The 22,903-nt window shown below is 43.6% G+C and overlaps 1 protein-coding gene across 1 annotated transcript in view; it reads left to right on the top strand.

The window, feature by feature from the left end:
- LOC147688945 (ATP-dependent translocase ABCB1-like) overlaps nucleotides 1-21,124 on the top strand; it is a 1,419,218-nt gene extending 1,398,094 nt beyond the window's left edge. Inside the window, exon 28 of the mRNA XM_086941842.1 lies at nucleotides 20,297-21,124. Within this exon, the coding sequence (XP_086797968.1) occupies nucleotides 20,297-20,494 (198 nt within the window). The 3' untranslated portion in view covers nucleotides 20,495-21,124. The remainder of the gene's footprint in view (nucleotides 1-20,296) is intronic.
- Nucleotides 21,125-22,903: the final 1,779 nt, after the last annotated feature.

Raw genomic sequence — 22,903 nt, 5'->3', positions numbered from 1 at the left:
CATGCATCAAGCATTTTTGTAGTCGCAAACGGTGCGATTACTTAAAATCGGCCGTTTGCGAATGCAAAAGTGCTTTTTGGGATGCATGAAGCAATTTTAGAATTCGTAACATTGTTGCGAGTTCTAAAATTGCGGGTGCTTTTAAGAAGTCGCAGATGTGCGATTTCTTAAAAGCAATGCATCATTACTTTCACAAGTGCAAAGTCGCAATTAGGGTGCCAAATTTACCGAGTGGTTGAACCACTCGGTAAATTTGGAAAAAGTGTTTAAAATGCTGCAAATCTTTTTTTTTCTACATTCATGTTTCACACACACATGTCCTTAGGACATGTGTGAGTGAAACATGATGCGAAAAATACATTTCAGGGGTGCATGGGGGGTCCTTTGGACCCCCCCCTGCACCCATGAAATTTTCAAAGTGCCACTCGCAATTTGCTGATGCCTTCCCATTGACTCCTATGGGCCTTTTGGCCCATAGGAATCAATAGGAATTGCGAAAATGCACTTAAGAATTCGGTATTCATTTGGGATTCGGTAAAAATTGCGATTTTTACCGAATCCCAAATGAATACCGAAAACAATGATGCATAGCATTTTGCACTTCTTAATTTGCGATTCCTTATTTTTCGCAAATTAGGAAGTGCAAAGTGTAACAATGATGCATGTGGGCCTATGTGTATAATCATAAATGTGCTTGAAAAGTTTTAAAATGGCAAAAGATTATTTACTTTGAACAAAGTTAAAAAGTGTGTTGATTTTACAAATATAATCAGTAGGTGCTGTAAGAGAGTGGATTATTAATTTGGGTGGATATCAGTCCCCCACAAGTGGTGATGTCATTATTCTTGTAAGGTCCAGCATAGGTTTCAGTAATTTAAACCTGATCTTCACCCCTGGTAGCTACGGCAAAAAGCAGAGAGGCTAAACTTAAGAAAATGTCTAAAGCATTGAGAAATCTAAACAAATAAAAAGTCAAAACCACAACTCAAGAAACACCTGGAAAAACCTGTGATATGAAGTTTTAAAGTTGAAAAAAATTGAATGAAGAAGCACTAAGCACCAGTTGTGGTCATCAGGTTGTATTTGACACGGACCTAGATGATTTAAAGCCAGTCAGAAGTTTTACCATCTGACAGGGCCTGATTATGAGTTTGGCAGTGTGGGAGTGAGCGAGTGCACTGCTCTCACACCGCCAAACTCGACCGTCAGATTACAAGTTTTCCCGTGGTCTGGCAAGTGGTGCTTTGGTGGTCCCACAGCAGTTCAGTTCTAAGGCTCATAAGTGAGCCTTTGAACTGTAGCGCCGAGGGAGAGCCAAACCAAGTTCCTGACATCTTGGACTGTGCAGTCCATGCCGTGCAGGAACGGGGGTGCATGCACACAGTGGGGCGCAGTATTTGCCCCTACTGCATGCACCCACATGCACAGGGGCACCAGGGGGCCCTATAGGGCCACTGTACTCTCCTGACTGCCACACTTTTCTTGGCAAGGTCACTGCCATGAAAAGTGTGGAGGTTAGGAAAGTCGCACTATGCTTGGCTGTGCCACAGTGGCACTGTCAGCATATTGCTGCCCTATAGCGCTGCACTTCTGATGAGGGATCATGGATCTCTGGCGGCTGCGGCGGTTCCATGGCAGTCCAATTGTTGAAGTTGTACTACAGCAGTCAGACTGCCAGTGCAGCGGTAGCCGCCATGACACTGCTGGTTTGGCAGTCCCATGGACCGCCATACTCATAATTATGCCCTTAGTCTCCGAAAAGTCAAACCTCCTCAGCGGGTCAAGGCTGTAGGCTGCGACCAAGAAGGCCTCCACAAGGCTTGGTAGCTGTTAGATGAAGTTCCAGTGAAGCTGTTAGCTTTTCAAGGGAAAGCTCCAAGCCGGAGAAATTCGAAATTCGCTGTGTGGATACTTTTGGTGCCTTCACCCAGTGAAGATGTCTATGTTCTGACTTAGTCACTTTTTTGAAGCAAGGATTCCTCCAGGAGGGAAAGGCTGAAAGCAGTAGCCAAAGAGGGCTCCATAGGCCAGAGACCTGCTCCGCAACATCCCGCTGAAGCAAATTTGCAGCTGTGGAAAAGCTCTGAGCGAGAGCAACCTGATTTTTAGCTGCACCACAAGGCACCTTCATCTCGTAGACTTGGCAGGTTTGTCTTGGTCATCTGGAGGTCTTTGGAGCCAAACTGATTCTAAGTACGAGATTTTCAGGATGTTGGGAGGAGTACAATGTAGGTCAGGACGTATTCAAACAGGAGCCGCCAGCAGGATCCAGGGCAGGGCCATTTGGAACTAGGCAGTTGGGATCTTCAGGAAAAGGGCTTCTAGCAGATTGCTGTGTCCTTCTAGCTCAACAAGAGGTCAGTCAACTGACCGTTGAGTCCACATCTTTGTCCTGGTTACAAGTCGGAGCAGGAAACAGCCTTTCAGGTCTCCTCACAGGTCTCAAAAGTAGGTGCAGTCCTCTTGCTGTTTTCCACAGACCCAGTAGTGTTCAGAAGAGGGTGCCTATGTGTGCCACATTTATGCCTGGTACTAGCCTGTAGGTGAGGCCAACAGGGGTAAAGGTTCCCAGGGGCTCTTCTACCTTCATTAGCAGCAGTTCCTGTGTGCTCTACTGCAAATAAACCACACATAAAGCTTAAGAACAGGTTTAAACAACATCTTGGTTCCAATTTTATAATATTTATAATATTTACCAAAAATCCAAAATGCTCTAAAGTTTGCACAGAGGTCTCATTGCAGAGGCAGAATAAACAGATTCTTCATCATATTGGCCCTGGGGAAAGCAAAGCTGGGATCTTATACTTCCCAGTCAAAATTTAGCTAAGAGTGATCTTTCTCAAGGTTACTTTAGCCAGGTCAGATATGGTTCAAGGTTTAATTATGTTTGGACAATAGTATAGTGGCACAATTAGGGCTTCCTTATCTCCTGCTACCTGGATGTCTCACAATATCACAATAACTCATACAAAGCTTTTTAGCTTCGGAGATATTCCCTTTAGTAAGCGAGTGGGAAGATTTAAACAGGTCAATCCATCCTTCGGGTTTAGAGGTATTTTGAACATAACTAAGCCAAGGGTTAGCATTACCCTTCTTGCAATTCATACAGTCTGTAATAATCTCCTGATTAAGAGTGGTATGTTTGTTTGCTCAAACAGAAACCCAGAGCAAAAATGGTGTACACTAGCTAAATGAGATACACACATGATACCTAGTTCCTCATGTAACAAGAAGTAAGGAGTCAATGGGTTGAGGCCAAGCAAACACTGGCAAAATCGGCTCCCCTCGACCTGCAACTCGGTAACATTGCGGGAAAACAGGTACACATCTTTCTATATGGACTTCCAGAAGAGGCTGGATCAGTTTGTTGCAACAAAAGGATTAAAGCGTATACATTGATTAGCTATATAAGGCATCCATGAGCATTTAGAATCAAACCTAATTCCTAGGTAGGGAAAATTAGCAACCTTTTCAATGCACCTTCACTTCACGCTCTATCACCGCATGTCATGTATTTAGTTCCGGAAATATTAGTTTCCAAATTTAAATTGTCCATAAAGGTGACAAAACTATAAATTAAAATCCTCAACCCATTAGGGATGCGAGACATCAAGACAGCATTGGCTGTGTAAAGCAGGGCTGATACTGAAGTGGACTTAATCCTGGGCAAACCCTTCTCTGAAGACTGTAAGCAGTCGTTCAACCCATTTATGGAGGGAACAAAAAACTAGATGGGTGCCAGAAAACGGCCTTGGTGCACACCTCACTGCAAATCAAATGGATCACTGCATTCACCTACTGATCCATGCCTTACGGGGGCACTTTCCCACACAGTGTAAAGCCCGCAAGAACACAAACAAATCAGCATCAAGACGGAAGTTTAACAGGATTTTCCATAATTTACTATGATTAACTCTATCAAAGGCACTGCTTTAATCCATAAAGAAAGGAAGAGTGGCCCTAATTTGGGTGTTATGTATTTCCTAAAAAACACATAGAGGTTAAGGCATTGTTCTATGGTCCTAATCCCCTCTCTAAACCCATATTGCACTGGAGAAATCACTTAGTTCCGGAGAGCCCAGCTCTTGATCCAACTGAGGATAATGCACCCAAAAATGTTGACAGTTGAGTCTAACAGAGAGATTGCCCTATACCAATGGGGATCTTGTCTACAGCTATTCTTATATACAAGAGTGATCACAATTCAATTCAATTTTTCAATTTTATTATGATTTGGAATTCCGAAGACTTCCACATAACATTGCAATAAAACATTAATTCATAAAAGACAGTATTAAAAGCCCAAAAGATTACACCCTGCAATTATCCTACATTACACACAGTACATAATACATTTTTCAATAAACCCTTAGCATTAGTTACGAAAAAATACTCTAAAAAACTAATTTTCCTAAAATTACCTTCTCCCACCTTAGAAATTTGTGACGTACTGAACTAAGTGCTGGGCACACAATCAAAACATGATTAAAGTCTTGGATGCCACCATTGCATAAATCACAAAGTCTTTCATTTTTGGGGCTACCCTCCCAAGCTCCTGTTACTATCCTCAACGGTAACAAATGCATTCTGAGTAGTAAAATCACTCTGCGTACTCCATGTTTCAGGTTCCAAAGTTCGAACGGCTGAGGATTTTTAATAAGTGAGCTCTCCGCTAAACAGTCCAGTCTGCCATTCCCTCTGCATATTTTCAGATCTCTTTCTCGTGAGATCGCATATATGGTTTTTTTAATTAATTGCTTTAAAGCTGATTTGTTTAAAGCTGCTGCCCCTACTAAATCTAAACCAAAAATGCTTAAAGCTTTTAAATAATTTCTAAAAATTACACTTTTACACAATAGTTTATCAAAAATTTCCTTGTGCAATGCTAGCCTTAATAGATTTTCTTGACCATTTATCAAAGCGTTACACCATCTTAAAGACCCCGCCAATGACAAATGTACGTTGAGAGAAGGCAAAATTCGAGCCTAAGAGCCGCGATTAATGCAGCGTGACTCAAGTTACATATTTGACGCCAAATTTTACCTTCCACTTTCTCGAACTTAGCCCACTCACATTCGTCAATTGTTTCACATGCATAATTCAAGGTCGGCGGAATCTTTATTTTGTACACTGCAATAGTGTGTAAAAAATGTATTTTCCCGCATTGCTTATACAAGCAGTTGATTGCCGATGCCTGTGAAATAGCTTTACTTTTGCAGTGATCTAAATGTCTGTTAGCGGAGCACCTATTTGTAAAAAAAAATCCTAAATAAGGATAAAATATCACTATTTCCATATTTTCATCCCCCAAAAACCATTTCAGATTTGATCTAACCTTACAGCCTTTCTGACTAAAAATCATCACCTTACTCTTAGAAGTGTTTATTTAAAAAAAATATTCATTAGTGTACCTGACCAACTCCGTCAAACGTCTTTGCAACCCAATTGGAGTTAGGTCCATGATGATAGCGTCATCAGCATACAACAAACAACTTAATTTTAGATCACCCACTTGTGGAGGGTCCCCTTTACTCTGCCCTACCCAGCTTGGAAGGTCATTTATGTAGATTGAAAAGAGTAAAGGGGCCAAAAGGCACCCCTGCTTCAACCCGTTGTGGGTGGGGATTTTCTTTGGTAGACCTTGGGTCCCCCCTAACAGAACTTGAGTCCAGGTAGAAGAGTGGAGAGCGATTATTACTCTTAGCAAATTCCCTGGGATCCCCATACTTATCAGTTCAGTTCAGTAAATCTTTATTTCGATGATTAAAAACCATCATAAAAATACATAGTACAAATCGACAGTCATCAAGTTACATTATATTTCTGAACTTTGCAATGTTAAAAATTGATATTATTATTAGTTAAAAAAGCATTTAATTCATTTCATCCTAGATCAACCCCTAGTGTTTCTTAATTTGACAACAATTTTTAAAAAACTCATGATAGAACACAGAGTACGCATATCAGTTGCTCTTTGCAAAAATAATAAAGTAGATTTAGCATGATATATTTTTGACTCCTTTAAAATATCCACAAGAAATCTTCGGCGCAGGATTCTATAAAAGGAACATAATAATACAAAATGAAGGGTGTCCTGCGGAGACCTATTGTCGCAGCCGCAGGCACCCTTCTGCTCAATTGTTAGAGTAAAACCAGATGGATAAGCTAAGATATTAGTTAACAAATTGAGCCTAAAACAACACATTAAAAACCTCTCTTGTTGGCTATGTATTAAAAATAGATATGGTTCCATACCCTCTCCGTTGCTCACTAAAGAGTGCGCTGCTACAGATGTTTTAATAGAGTCAAGTTGTTTCCTACTACAATCGTATTTGTCAAGTAGCTTCTTATGAATACAATGTTTACAAGAGGTGTCAATCATTGATGGGTCAGTGAACAGTGTTTGATGGTCTATATGCTCTAGGGTTTCTTTAACATATTTAAGCCAGGGGGTTTGTAGGCCCCTATCTCTCTGGAGGCAATCTTTAATTATTTGTCTACTGAGTTCGGCATCTGGGTTTAACCAGATTCGAAGCCAGGTCAGGATTGGTCTCGCTTTAATCGGGTCAGAGATGTATGGGGTACCAAGCTCCTTGTGTGTGATTGCTGCTGGAATGCTCTGTGGTAACTTCAGAAGTTTCCTTAGGAATTTATCTTCCTCTGCTTGTATCTGGTGTACATCCCTAAAGCCCCACACCTCTGCCCCGTACGTGGCTTTGTCAGTACTAACCTCTCTGTACAGCGTCATTACTTGTTCTGGAGACCAGCGGCCCAACCTACGTGCGAAGTTTAAGATGGCACCGTTTACTGAAACAAGTTTCCTGCACCTTTCCTCCATCAATGGGGCAAACCTAATATTTTCGTCAAACAAGAGACCCAGATATGAAAATGTATTTACAGTTTCTAAGGCATGTGTTCCTATTTTAAACACAAATCTCTTGGTCGTTTTTTTCCCTGCCACCATGACAAATGACTTGGTCAGGTTTACCGAGAGATCTAGATTCTCCATGAACCTAACAAAGCCACTAATTAACTGCTGCAGGCTCACTGCTGTTCGTGCGAGCAGGACCGCGTCATCCGCGTACAAGAGTACCGGTATGTGACTCGAACCTACTCTTGGGCAATCAGTCCCAAATGTCATCAGTGAGCTCTCCAAGTCATTTATGTAAAGGGAGAATAGGAAGGGGGCCAGGATACACCCCTGCCTCACCCCGCCAGTGAGCGGGAAGGGATCGGTACTCACCCTTCCCGCGCTATAGCGGACTTTGGCAGTGGTATTCCAGTGGAGTTCCTTTAGGATATTTATGAGATCTGGATCAATTCCCAATTTAAACATAAGTGCCCAGAGTTTAGTTCTATTTACGTTATTGAATGCAGCTGCCAGGTCCATGAACCCCATATACATTGTTCCTTTATCAGATTTAGTATATTTGGCAACTAGTAGATAGAGGTTAAGGCATTGGTCACTAGTTGACTTGCCTGCTCTAAACCCGTACTGGGTGTCTGCTAGGGTGTGGTGTACTTCAGTTCACTCAGCAAGGCAATTTAAAATTGCCCTGCCTAGTAGTTTAGCTGACACGTCAATCAGCGAGATTGGTCTGTAGCATTGTGGATTATCCCTACATCCTTTCTTATAGATAGGGACAATCAATGCAGTTGACCAAGATCGCGGGAGCCCAGATTTTATTGCGGCGTTAAGTACTCTGGTCATAATTGGTGCCCATAATTCAATGTTGCTTAAAAAGAGATCTGGGGGGATGCCATCCGGGCCTGGTGCCTTATTGCGAGTCAGGCCTTGAATTGCCTTTGAGACTTCCAGTAAAGAAAATTATAGTTCGGTTGCTCTAGGACCCTCCCACACTCCATCCCTGACTTCTTCATCCTGTTGATTATAAAGACTTTTGAAGTGGTTAATCCATTGTTCGGGAAGTATATTGGTACTAATTACAGGGGAGCTAGAGTCTTGATAACAGGGTCTATTTATAATTCTCCAGAATTGAGTATAGTCCCTGTTTTCTCCCGCTTCCCTTAGGTCTGCCCAAACTTCCTTTTGGAGTGTGCTCTTTCTCTGCTTAACCTGCATTTTATAATTACGTCTACAGAGGGCGATTTCATTCTTCTCTCTCGGGGACTTCTTAATGCTCTGTTTTAGTTCTCTCAGTGCCCGTGAGCAGTTAGAGTCAAACCATCTTGGAGTTGTCAATTCCTTTATGGGTCGCTTAGTTTTTAGTAATCCCTCGACCACCCTAGTTAAGGACTCAAATGCCAGGACCACTTCTCTACCCTCTATTGCAAGATCGAGGCAAATCTCTATATTTTCTTTCCCTCTTTCCACTAGGGTGCTATAGAATTCTTGTGGATTAATCTTTGCCCATCTTAGGCGCCTCCCCTGGTCAGTTGGGCGAATTACAATGTCTTCCCCAGCATGTCCTACAGGTAGGCCGTTGTATGCTATTTCGAGGGTTAGGGGGTTGTGATCGCTAAAGGGGCTCCACTCCGTTCTCGCCTCTTTAATCTGCTCTTTAGCACAGGCAGATATTACTATAAAATCTATGATGGAAGAGCAGCCTCTTCCTTTAAATGTTGGTATGAGATTGTCCCCTTTTTTCAATGCCAACAGGTCTATTGTATGAGTGAGGGTGAAGCTATCAAGTAACTTCATAAACAGTGTGCCTTCTCTGTTATGTTCAAAGTGTGGTCCACTTTATTCAGGGCAAGATGACCAATCAGGGGACATAGGGAGTAGTTTTGGGCACAAGTGACAATTAAAGTCACCCATCAGCAAAACAATTGGTTCACGGCCCCCCTGCCTTAGGTCTGTTTCTTCGTTTAATCTACTCTCTAGCTCTTGTAATATAGGGAGGTTTCCCTCAATTGGGCCTGAGTTATAAAAATTTAGAATTAGGAACCTCTGTCCCTGACCCTGAAATGCCACTGCTTGTATGGTATCTGATACCCATGTGGGTTGTGACCATATGCCTTTTAATCTAAGTCCACATATATTACTAGCCCTCCCTTCGCCCTCCCCGATCTCGTTTCCTGAGCTGGCCCAAAAAAAACCATTTGTAGCCCTCCAATTGACAGGAGTCGGGATCTCGTGTCCATGTCTCTTGTAAGGCTATAATGTGGAACCCCCTTATATACTCCCTCCACTCCTTATTTTCGAATTTACCCCCCAGGCCTGCTATATTCCAGGACAAAAAGGCTAACCCTGCCCTATTTGCTTTCCTTCCCTCTGTGCTCCGGCCGTTTAGTCTACAAACTCCTTTTTTACAAGTCTTTAAGGCACTATCGGCCTCCTCCCTCTGCTTTGGAAGGTCCTCTGTCCTCATTGCTTCTGCACTTCCTCCTCTCCCATTCATACTATGAACAGTTCCGTCCTCTATTACAGAACTTACTTGCTCCCCTGTTACAGTACTTGCTTGCTCGTTATCTATAGGGGGTAGTCAGTCATTTTCATCGAGCGACTTCAGGGGGGGGAAATCTTTTTCTCCACTGGGGATAGTCTTGGGGAAGTAAGAACTGGTCGGGGTGGTTCATGAATTTGTCCCTTTGTGTGTGTAATGAACCTTCCAGTGTTCCACATTGGATAATCTAAATTGTTTCTGCTCCGTGTCCTTGGGTAAAAATACCCCAGGGGGAGCGCGCAAATTGTACGGGTGTGATTTCTGTTAGAGTTTCTCAATATGTATTCCACCAGTCTGACATCTCTGAAATTTGCCACAATGCAATCCCATCTTATATCTTTTTTCCTGCCTCCTAGCCAATTAGCTCTTCTTACATGTAGTATCTCCCCCCTTTCCCCGTTATTCAATGGCCTATGGATATTCAACCATTTTGCAATTTTTGAGTGTAGTTGTGAGTGCGATTCTTTATCTGATGCCCTGAGTTCTGGTACCCTTGCGAATACTATTACATAGGGGCTGGCTTCTGGTGGTAAATGTATATGTGGGGGGGGGCTTTCTGAGCTATAGAATGGATCGAAGTCCATATAAGATGAGCTAGAAGGGCCATGGCTTGGGTAGTGGTCTTCCTGCCCCCTTTGTGTGAATGGTTGCTGTGGGCCTTTGTCAATATTTTTGGTGCCCGTCTTTTGATTTAATCCCCTCCCAGGGTCTTGGGGAACTTTCGGAGGGTCATGTACCTGGGTGATCGTGTGTTGGATGTTACTGACACAATTGTTATTAGTCACTATATTATCAGGGGCTACACTTATGGGTTGATTAGGACCTGAAGGGGGTTTCTTACTTGTCCGGTCCATTATCTTGCCTTGTTTAGTCAATTCGTTGGCTATTTTATCCACACTGCTTACGATCGGTTTCAGCTGGGTGATAATAAAAGTTTCCATGTGTTTTTTGAGTTCTCCTATAACCTCCTCAATCCACCCTGGTGGATTTACGTTTGTGTTCCCTCTATAGTCTACAGGGGTAACCTCTTGTCTATTTTTAGATCGACAAGCTCCTATAAGTGATTTGTTTTTCCTATGTTGTCCCTTGCTAATCCCCCGTTGTTTGGGTTTACTGCGGACGGTGGGGTTACTGTGCCCTGAATTTTCTGCCCCAGAAAGTAGTACACGTTGAGCACAGGGAACGCCCTCTAATGAGTTACTTGCTAACACTATATTTTCAGTCATGTTGGGGCTGTCCGCTAATGTTTGATCCCTAGATTGCGTTGGGGTAGCTAATATAGGAATAGGTGAAGCAGATAGACTCCTTTCCATACGTTCTATCTCCCCAGATACCTTCCTCAACATCAGGTCAATTGCAGTGTTTTTTTTTACTTTATTGGGAGGTGCGATGTTTGTTTCGGCCATGGTTTGTTTAGGAGTTTCAGCTAGATGTGCCGAGCGTGTTTTAGGGGGATTGGACATAGTAAAAATGCGATTAGCTCTTCTCCCCCCTATGTACAATCCTGGCTTCCTTCTTATGGGAAACTCCCTGGGCCTATAATGGGCTATGTTTGCCCCTCACCCCCTTCTCCGTCTAGAGTAGTTAAGTATCGGTGTGTTAGATAGCCCCGTCAAGCACAGATGGCCGGTCCGATTTGACAGTACCTGTGAAATTAGTCAAAGTCAAGGGGGGTGGCCCGTCTCGTCCCTCGTTGTCCACGGACGGCTACAGACAGCCCGCCCTCTGCCCGGGCTCCGTGCGGTCTCCGCACGTGTCCCGCGACGCGGGAGGCAGTGCTCGTCTTTAGCCCCCTCAGGGCGGAAGTGGCTAGCGTGAGGCGGCGTCCGGTGCTGGCAAAGGACGCTGGGGGATGTAGTCTAGTAGTCCAGTCCCCTCACAGCGGCCGCAAAATGATGCAACGGCGGGGGAGGAAGAATGCTGCTGCAGACCCCCCTGTAGCGCTCCCAGTGCACGCTCCGCTCCGCTCCGGTCCACAAACAAACAAGCAAGGAGCCCCACTCTACCGGAGGCAGTGCTCGTCTTTAGCCCCCTCAGGGCGGAAGTGGCTAGCGTGAGGCGGCGTCCGGTGCTGGCAAAGGACGCTGGGGGATGTAGTCCAGTAGTCCAGTCCCCTCACAGCGGCCGCAAAACGATGCAACGGCGGGGGAGGAAGAATGTTGCTGCAGACCCCCCTGTAGCGCTCCCAGTACACGCTCCGGTCCGGTCCACAAACAAACAAGCAAGGAGCCCCCCTCCACCGGAGGCAGTGCTCGTCTTTAGCCCCCTCAGGGCGGAAGTGGCTAGCGTGAGGCGGCGTCCGGTGCTGGCAAAGGACGCTGGGGGATGTAGTCCAGTAGTCCAGTCCCCTCACAGCAGCCGCAAAACGATGCAACGGCGGGGGAGGAAGAATGTTGCTGCAGACCCCCCTGTAGCGCTCCCAGTGCACGCTCTGCTCCGGTCCACAAACAAACAAGAAAGGAGCCCCACTCCACCGGAGGCAGTGCTCGTCTTTAGCCCCCTCAGGGCAGAAGTGGCTAGTGTGAGGCTGCGTCCAGTGCTGGCAAAGGACGCTGGGGGATGTAGTCCAGTAGTCCAGTCCCCTCACAGCGGCCGCAAAACGATGCGATGGCGGGGGAGGAAGATTGTTGCTGCAGACCCCCCTGTAGCGCTCCCAGTGCACGCTCCGCTCCGGTCCACAAACAAACAAGCAAGGAGCCCCCCATCCTTATCAATTTCCTCCACACCGTCCCCCTATCTACCCTATCAAACGCTGTGGAGAAGTCAATGAAAGCTGTATACAGCGGAAGCCTCCGAGCCACAGGATATTTATCTATTAGGGTTTGTAAGACAGAGATATTGTCTAGGGTGCCACTATTCTTCCGAAAACCAGACTGTTCAAGGGTAATTAAATTATTACCGAATACCCACTCTTGCAGGTGGACAAGGATGCTTTTTGCAAAAAGTTTTCCCGTTGCGTCCAGAAGGGAGATTTGCCTATAGCTTGTGGGAGAATTTTTAGGGCCTTTCTTATATAGAGGTACTATTATACTGCCCTTCCAGGAATTAGGGATATCCCCAAACTTACAACAATGGACGAACAGCGGATGTAACATCTTTGCCCAATCGCCATAGTCCTTTTTTATTATGGCTACAGGGACATCATCCGGCCCCATTGCCCCGGAGTATCTCGCCCCCTTGATGTATCCCTCAAGATCGCTCATTAATGGTGCTTCTACCTTTTCTACCGAAAAAGTAGACTTGTTGAACCCCTCAACCCCGGCATCTAAGGGATTCGGGCGTACAATAGGGATATATAAGTAGACCATTAAATTTCAGAGATCAACATGGGCTTGGATTTTACTCTACTGTCACAATATTTGGCAATCAATGCCCAGTACTTTCTACTATCCCCGAAAGTGCCACTTCCCGAAGGTTAACTCATTTTTTGTCTTCAGAGGCCCTACGATCAGCAGCTATTTTCCTTTTCCGGACCTGTTTTAATCTGTATATCTCTTTTTGTCTTGACGGCCATGGGTCTATAAATTGGGATCTGATCAACCTATGTATCTTATTATTAAGAGATTTAATTTCATTAGGAAGTATTACTTTGGGGGTGGCGCTATCACCTTTCATCTTTCTTCCCAACTTTCTGACAGCAGTAATGACTCTTTCATATCTCACAATCGGGTTCTCCCAGGTTAAACTGAACGCAATGTTCTTAAATACCCAATGAAGATTCGGAAGGTTCTTATGTGACCAACAAGTGGGACCATTACTTCGAGAATATGTTACTATCTCCTTCCTCTGATTCCATAGTTCAGGTTTCTCGAAGTTTAAAGCTATCTTGACAGCCAATATGTTATGGTCACTCAAATTAGTAGGAAGAACCTTAAACTTGGAGCATGCCCCGATCAGTTAAAATGACACTGCCATGTAATCGAGGAGGGAATTGCCAAGTGACCCGTGAAAGGTGAGAGCTGCAGGTGAGTCCTCTGGGAATCTGCCATTTAATACTATAAGGTCAAGGTTTCTCAAATTTTGCAACAATAAAGGGCAACGTTTATCAGATCTTAAATTGGAAGGGAATATTGCCTCTGGTATAAATCAAACCTCCTCCAGGTCCAGATTGGGAAAGGATGTGATTGAGCTATTATTAATCTTGGCATTAAAATCTCCTACCATCAGCATACACACTCTTTCATCATTGCTACATAACTTTTGCACAAAAGTGCAAATGGAATCGACCAGTGGGGTGGACGCCTTCCCTGGAGGGATATATACATTTACCACATACAGAAATGTTGCGCATCTCAAGTTCTCTTGTTCTAATTTTAACTTTGCACAGATACAGCAATTTGAAGGATGAATAAATATCTCAGGGACATATACTAACTCACAATTTAGCAGAATGGCTAATCCTCCACTTGCATGCCCCTTTATAGATTTTTTTGCTGCACTAAAAAACACGTAGTAGTTATCTAACTTGAATTCATCAATTGCCCACGTCTCTTGGAGGCAGATTATTTTGGGGTCTAGGTGTGCTAAGGAAATAAGCTTAGAAGTATCTTTTCCAAGCCCCGCCATATTCCAAGACACGATTGTTCCTAGTAGGCTACCTACGCTCTGTGGGGATACTGTTAGTAGATTTTGCCCCATTCAAGGCGCCTGCAATCCAGTTCCATTTTGACACCTCATCTCCACTATCAATGCCAAGAACCTCATGAACCTCGGGTGCTACTACCTTTATTTTTCTTACACCCGATCCCCTCCCAACTGTAATTTCTGAATCCTCAAATTTAGTGGTCATATTCTCACCCTCATGGACATTTAATCCTATCCCTTGCCAAAAATGAGAGGTTTTGAGACGCTGCAACGGTGCACCCTGGGATGTGGGACAGACAATAACATCTATTCCTCTTTTCCTGAAGCCATCCACATTTGCTAACACGAGGGAAGACACCACCCCTGACGTAAAGATTGCTATAGTGACTTGAGGTTTGTGCCTCCAATCTAAAAGAACTAGTTCGATATCTTTAGAGGAAATTAACTTTAGATCCTCTATTTCTGATAGGATTCCAAGAAGGGCCCTTCTATTCAATGTCATTGGCTCAGCATCAAAAAGAGGGATAAAAATTAAAGCATTATTCACATGTCCAGTACCTAGCTCTAGGGGCCTCAATACATCCATATCGTATAGGCTCCTCGTGGAATCAGTGGATTTACCCCCTTTAATATTGTTACCCGATGTAGACATATTACGACTAACTCCCCCACCATACTTACATCAGCTTCATGAAAATCAGAGCAGGACCCACTGAATCACATGCGGTCCCACTTAGTTCTGTACTCGGGGCTGGCACAAAGATTTTTATATTATCCACCGTCGCTCCTGTGCTGCTCTCAATATTAGAATCCCTTCTTTTCCTGGCCTCACCCAATCCATTTTTATTCTGGGAGATACTACATCTACTAGTCAGACTAATTGGCTGGGGGACATTATCTTGCTCCTCAGATGTAGTCGAATTCCTCCTCTGTTTAGCCACTGTTGATGTGTTATTTTCATCATCAGGAGCGAAATTAGAATGATCCGAAAGTACTACGCTTTGGAACCGCAGCTTTCTCTGCTTACGTTTTGGGGACCGGCGATTTTTTCCCCTTCCTTTTCCTCCTACACTGGTTTTTAACACTTCCCTCGCTTACTAATAAATGCCCCCCCCCCCGAGGCTTCTAAAATATTAATTGTTTCAGCTGATTCATGAGGTTTGAGTTTTTTGCGCTTGCTCATATTAAAGATTGGGAAAACACGCACTGTATCTATCACTGGAGAGACCTTTACATTTACACTTTTCCCCTCAGTGGGGACCTTTGTAGAGTCATTAACAGTAATTTGGGATGGGCTTGGAGTTGGATTTCTTCCAGACAGCAAACATCCAACGTCCACCAACTGATTATTCAGTTCCTCTAATCCTAGGCCATTAGCAGCTTCATGAATTCTGCCATTAATTTGACAAAGATTATTAAGTAAAGGGGAAGAACACTTCACACATACTTGGCTATGATGTTTAAGTTCTAAAACCCCTCCCAAAATGGGCTTTAAGACTTTGAGGATATGATCCGAGTTAGAGGCACTCTTCTCCAGCAGGGACAAAATTGCAGCAATTTTTTTTTCCAATTTAGTAAATGTATACGTTAGCCCCCCTGATCCTGCAATCTCATTTTTAGACAATGAAAACGCAGAATTCTCTACCTGGTTATCACGGGGCATAGATAAATCATGAACATCTGATGTCAAAGAGAATTTAGTAGGTGTACTGCTATACATAATTGGCATGTGTAAGTGAGTTCCTGCTTCAGGAGATAATATTTCCTTATTTGGATTGGGGTCTATAACTAAACATTGAGCACCCGATACTTCTAACTGCTTCAGTCGTTCTGCGTTCTTTTCCAGTTGAATGGCAATATCCAGAAGAGTGAGGTCCTCTGTTTTTGCCTGCCCATTAAGTTCACTATGGACTTTCCGACGTTCACTTTTAGGAGAATATTCGCTTCTTTTTATTGATGATGAGCAGTCTAGTAAACTCCTTTGAGATACACTTACATTGTCATGTACTTTTTCAAAAAGGATTATCAAATCTGCTAGTGGAGAAAGAATGGTGACGTCCTCACTTTCGCCACCCTTACTCTGCGTGGAAACTGCCACCTCTTTCCGAGATAGGGCCAATTCCATCTCCAAACCTGAATTTTTCTCCACCCCTTCTTGATATGACACAACAGCTCGACTTACGATAGAAGGGGGTGCTACATTGCCCATGCCCCCACTAGATTTCTGTATTATCATTACAGGAAAGAGTGCTTCTGGTCTTGATATATGGCTATCTACTCCATTCTCAGCTATTATTTCGGAGTCCATTATCATATATTGATTTATCCTCATTTCCCACAGCTCCAAAATCTTTGTTGTTGTGCCCTGTTCCGCTCTTAAACCTTCTTCCCTTTTTAGAGAACATTGATGTTATTGATGGGAATGATTTTAAAAGAGATAGATGAGCACCAATTCTGCGTCTATGGATTAATTTTTGAGGTTTTGGGGGACTCCACGAATTCTTGTCACTCTTATCACTATGGTTAATGGCTTCTAGAGGGTTTACAGATTTTACTTTAGACTGTGAACGCAGTTTTACCATGGCAAAAGAGGTTATCACCACTTAAACTTAAGGTTCCTCCAGCTAAAGATGTGACAAGGCTAACAGGAGAGAGCAATTCGTTCGCTCCAAGAAAAAGGATAACTGAATGATAACTGAATGAAGAGAAATACTGCCTTAGGACAGATTTTACGTGGCGTTATATCTGACACAGAGTATTCCTCAGATAGCACCCAGATACCTCCAAAGACCCCCACGGCTATTCACATGACACCTTACCCGAGGCCTGGGCGATTCAGCTGTAGCCCAATCAGAGCCGCACGCCGACCCCCGTCTGGCAACTCGGGCTATTGTGACTATGATGACTGTGGTAGACTTCTCGGGTCGAAGTAAGCACTCGGAGATTAGGAATAAAACCAGCACACACCACCCTAAATATTGTACAAGACTATATCCGGATTGTGTCTGAGATTAGTCAATAGTTACTCCCAGTGTCCAAAACAGTCAAGGCAAAAGACGCCTGAGGCACCAAAGTCCAAGTTCAAGGTACAAGGTCCAAGATCCAAGGTCCACAGGTCCACGATCCACAATCCACAGACCGACGATCAAAAGGAAGATATAAAACGTATGAAAACCGATAAGACAGCCACCACTGCAGAACCACTGACACAGATCCACGGCAGACCTGAGGTGATCAAGGCAAGTCACCTGCCGCAGCACAATATAGCACAGGGCGGATAGGGCAGAGAAGGCGAGCGAGGAATGAGTCCACGGTTAGAGGGAAAGAGCGACGGGCGATGGAAGCACATACAACTCGTACAACTCGTAGCCGCCCCACACGCCCACATGTTCCAGAAAAAGGACTTTGTGACTCCTGCCGTGCTAGAAATGGGCTTGTGAGTACTCGTGGTCCCTGCTGCTCAGCGACTGTCAGCCACTGTCTTTGCTGCACCTGGCCAGGCAGAGGACTCTGTTGCTATGTGGCTCCAGCAGCGTCTGCTGTCACACAGCCTCTACGAAATGCTGAGAGCTTCAGCCCTAAGCAGCCATAAGCAGTCATAAGAAGTGAGCAACACCCTCCTCCCTTTACCCACAACACCAGACACCAGGCAGAGGCAGAGACTTAAGGTATGGCTCACGGAGTTTTATAAGCAGAGGATTGCAGCACTGGTTTGATTAATTTGATTGGGGGGCTGCTTTCTAATGGTTCCTGCCCGCTTGTACACTCAGGCGTACTATTCCCTCTGCTTCATTGGCCCTGCGGGGCCATAGCGCCGAGTGGTAGAACGCCTATTAACAGACCAACCGATCCGCCTTCTCCGCCTCAGTTGCCTTGTGGAGGGGGGGCGGTGTACTCCACAGAGGCTCCTCGGAGGCTCGGTGGCGGCCCTGCACACTCCTTTTTGCAGAATAATGGGCGCTCTGGGACAGGTTTTTGCTGGCAGGCCGGTAGGCACGTGATGGTAAAAGAGTAAAAGACAGTTCCGGACCTACCGCAACCGGCTTCACGAAGATCACAAAGTATTACACGGGTGCTTGAGGATGGATGCAGGAGAGACTTCCCCCTTGGTGGCCCAACTCTCCGTCTCCGCTCTCAGCACCGGCCGGAGGGGCCTCGCTTTGATGGCCTCACTTGCCGCTCTTAGGTCCCTGGTCTCTGGCCACCGCAAACCACCACAATCCGTGCACTCTCGCCGGAGCGCCGGGGTTCAGCTCGCTCGCTCCTGCGGCTGCTCTGTGACTGCTGCTGGCTCCAGAGTAGACTCGCCAGACCTGCCCAATCGAACCAAGAACCTCTGCTGTAAACTAACAAGCAGTTAGTGATCACAGCACTATGCCAAGAACTCTGGAGGCCGCTAATGACAGCACTGTTAATCAAAATGGCAATAACAGGTGCCTAAAATCAATGCTTTTAGATCAATTAGGAATTCTGCAGAATCCCCTGGTGTCTTACTGCGGTGGCTTGAAGAAGCTTGTCCTACATTTCTGGTGCAATGGCTCTTTTAAACTCAACTCTATGACAAGCAGCTAATTTAACGCTGTCCATAGGAACACATTTGATGGCTTCCCATAGCCATTTGTTAGCCACCCTGCATCCCTCATTAAACAGACCTGGATTGGGTTTGTTACTAACAGGTACAGGGCACAGAGCACTAGTCTTAATGTTATTGTTCAGGGAGACAATAGCTTGAACAATCAAATCGCTAGACTGGTTAAGCGAAAGGAGATGGTAAATTAGTTTTGATCATTGTACGAAGACGTATGGTGAAGTCAGTGTCCGGCTACCTTACCCGTAACACACTATCATGTGAAGTAATACCCATTGGTCCAGTTAGTGCAGGAGAGTGAATTGTCACCGGGAGATTGAAAAAAAAACTCAATGGGTTATGATCACTAAAAGCACTTGATAAACTAGCTACTGGTCGTGCTTATGGGCTCATGAGGGTAAAGATAAAGATATAATCTATCATCACACCTCAATCCCTACCAGTAAGGGTAGGAATTTCAGTGTAAATGTCTCCCTGTAATTCCATTGCATTATACAACCCAAATTCTAGTAGGTACATACATAGCTTTTCATCCCTTCAGTCACCCTTGCCAGTCATATAATCATTCTGATTTGCTTAAAAAGGCTGAAGCACTGTGTGATTGGAGCCCAGTTTGATATTAACCCCCCCCCACATTTTAATATCAAAATGATTAATCCTTGGAAAAGACCTTCTATGTAACTATTTTAAATATTACAAATATCACAAGATGAACCAACAGCATTGTAAAAAATAACAACACAAAATTAAATATGTTAGAATGAGCCACCCAGAGTACTTGTAAGCCTGCATGATTTATAGGCACAAGATTAATAAGTATACTGAAAATCTCTTTGATATCGTGGAGTGCTTCAAGGCTTTTTTCTATCCATAGAGATGTTGGCACAGTATTTATTAACATATATAATATTAAATTTTGTTTTATATAGCACCAACATGTCACTTTTGACCACTTCAGCTGGCCTAGCTGTTCAAGCCTGTTTACGATGGGTTGGAGAGTGCATATCGATATTGGAGATGGAGTCCTGGAATGTGTTTCTGCCATTTGTGGCAGTAGATGCTTTTCATTGAAGCTGTTCTTGTAGTAGTGCCACAGGGAATTTGGCCACTCCATGATGACGGTGAGGTCTAAAGGGAATATAGTATGTGAAAGGAATGCAAGTTCTCAACTGTAATGTTAGTAATGCATCTGTGATGCTTACTAAACAGGTAGGAAGAGAACCCCTATCCAGCATTTCTTGGTAACTTCTAGAATGAAGTGTGATGGATGAAATCCTTGAATTGTTCTCAACCACTGATATTTACTCTCTGACACATTCCTTTCCATAGTTTGTAGCCACCCTGTGTCGATATACACAGGGGCCAGCCTTAGCCCCTACACAAAAGGGTCACTCCCACAGAAACTGCTCAAACAAGTCCCTTCTGAATGGTAAAACAGGTTTTGGCCTTAGTCATACATTTATCAATATTGGAGTACCCTTTCATAATGCAGAGTTCACGGCGTACAGAGTGTCCTGATTGCCCACGTTTTGATGGAAAGTGATTGAAATAGAGAACACTGGTCATATAAAACTTTTAAAGAACTATTTATGAATTTTATTAACACATCCTTGATTGTCTCTGAACATTGAATTTAAGAGCAAGCATTAAAAAGATCTTTGCTGTGGGTAAATGTTTTAATCTTAAAATAATGCCTTGTACGCCGTTCTGTTTGTAGATTGTCCAGAGAGCGTTGGACGATGCTAGACTGGGACGCACCTGCATAGTGATCGCTCACCGATTGTCAACTGTGAAGAATGCTGATGTCATAGCGGTCATTCACCATGGACAAGTAGTGGAGCAAGGAACGCATAGCGAATTACTAGCAAAGCAAGGGATATACTATGATTTAGTAAATGCACAGGTTTCTCACTAATCATTCAAAGAATTAATGCAGCTGTAAAATGTGTCTCTGGAAGTGATCAACTTTGAATTTATATTTACCTTGTTTTCTAACATGATCATATATTGACCATGTTTTCTAAGAGCAAATTAATGGTCCTAGTGTCAGATATATACCAATGAAATTCATGAGGAGTAAACCCACCATAGACTGCTATTTTTATGTACAACAAATTCCTAATGATATTTCACATTCCAAGAGTTCCTTTTTGTTGGTAGATTCCATTCTATAGTGGCCCTTTTTTATCAATGATATTATGTTATGTTATCTGATTTTATATGGCGCACAGCTGCCTCAGCAAAAACGCGTACCGGCGCTGCCAGCGCCAGAAAGAACCAAGAGGCTAAGGAACCAAACCAGAAGGCACACACAGTAGATAGCAAAGCAATAAAAAGCTAAACAGAAGGAAAGAGAAAAGTTTTGATTGCTTTCCTGAAATCCATCAGGAGGTCGAAGCTACGAATCTGGGGACTCTAACCAGATGCTGTCCCAAGGAGCGCAGCTGTTATGTCAGGATATACGGGGCTAACAAGTCGACTAAGAGAATGGTGAATAGTCATTCAAGTTCCACGATCAAATAAAGCAATGATGCATTTTGAATGCAATTTTATGTGAAGGCATTTTTTGCTTATGATTTGAACAGTTTGTTGACACTGTACATTGTTGTTCTCTAGTTTTACATTTATTAGTATTAATTTCACTTAAATGTTCTAACATAAGGAATACTTCGTTTTTGTGTTTTATGCAATTATTTTTTTCCAGTAATACCCTTGACGTGTAACTCTAAAGTGCGATAGAATTGTGTGCAGGAATAAGTAGTCTCTTTATTGACACTCTAATAAAAACAATTCCCAAATGTACTCGTAACCTTCAACTTTGGGCAAACGTCTGTGCGAAGAATAGGAAAAAAAATGAATGAAGTTAATGAGGGAGATTTGCTTTCAAAATACATAAGCAGGCTTCCTCCAAACAACTATACATTTACCATGCTGTTCCTCAAAGTTAAAATCTCTGGGGTCCAAAAAGTATGAACATGATATCAGCATAGAACAGAATTAATGTTTTCCCCCTTAAAATGAAAGTAAAAGGGTAGTTAAAGCCAATGTGCTGTGACTCCAGCTCCACTAGCGCCCATCTTGTCCACTGCCCCAAGCTACGAATCCCCTTTGATTAATTACACAAATGAATACATGCTTTATTAAAATTTTGGAAACAAATGCTGAGAAGAAAGAAATAATAATGACGTACATGTTATTAACGGTGCAGACTTGACCCGTAAAAAAACAAACAAAAAAATAACACAAAAGCATCGGAAAGGTATCTGTGTTAGGGTAGTAGAGTAAACACGTTTGTAATCAAAGCGCTAATGATAAAGGGGTATACATGTTAAGTGGCTTGGAGGTAATTTAAAAAGAGGAGTAGGGTAGAGAGGAAAACGACGTGATTGGAAAACATGTCTGACGATGACACATTAAGGTGCACTATTTGTTCAAAGTCATAGGAGCCTATTATCAAGAAAGCTCGATACATTATCGCCGCTTTTATCGGCAGGAAACTACTGATAAAACGGCGATAATGGGCTTGATAATATGCTCTATGGAATTCCAATCGAAGCCCATGTTAGATATCTTCACATCTAACATGGGCTTCGATTGGAATTCCCTAGAGCATATTATCAAGCCCATTATCGCCACTTTATCGGCAGTTTCCTGCCGATAAAAGCGGCGATAATGTATCAAGCTTTCTTGATAATATGCCCCATAGTTTTAGAATTTTGAGTAAAGACGTACGAATATGTGTGTTTTATTTAGAGGAGGAAAATGTAGTGTAAGTATAGTTTCGCGGACATAGAAGTTTCAAGTTTTATTGTGTTTTACAGCAGATGTAGTGAATGGGGCCTGGGAAGAGGTAGGATAAGATGACCCTTTGCAGCCCCTTTGTGGCAGAAGTTACCTACCAATCCATTGCATAGCGTGTCAGTTTCTTACTTTAGTTTATGGCACATAGAACCCTTTCAATGCTACTGTATGGGTGTTTTGACGTCTGCGAGAAAGCAGGTAGAAGGCACGGGAGACGTGCTATTACTCAACCACTGCTCTACATGGCTGGCGAAGTAGCGGGGAAGTTTCATATCAGAAACAAAGAAAGAGGAGCAGAGAAGCAAGAGGGTGAGATAAAGTGCTGTTACACATCGGCTAGAAGGAGAGAGAATGTGCAAAGGGAGCGGACAAATTGACAATGCAACTTTACCTGCAGGGGATATCTAGGAAACTAGCAGCTGTGCAAAGCGTACTTAATATTAGTGCCACTGGTGCAGTAGCACCAGGGCATAAAAGATGAGGGTCCCTCCGCGACTTAGTGATAGGTCATTTTCACTGCCAA

Source organism: Lissotriton vulgaris, chromosome 10 (genome assembly GCF_964263255.1).
Source record: "Lissotriton vulgaris chromosome 10, aLisVul1.2, whole genome shotgun sequence".
In the NCBI taxonomy this organism is placed as follows: Eukaryota; Metazoa; Chordata; class Amphibia; order Caudata; family Salamandridae; genus Lissotriton; species Lissotriton vulgaris.
Note: the sequence above shows the minus strand (reverse complement) of the source record. Positions and strands in the feature narration are given on the sequence as shown.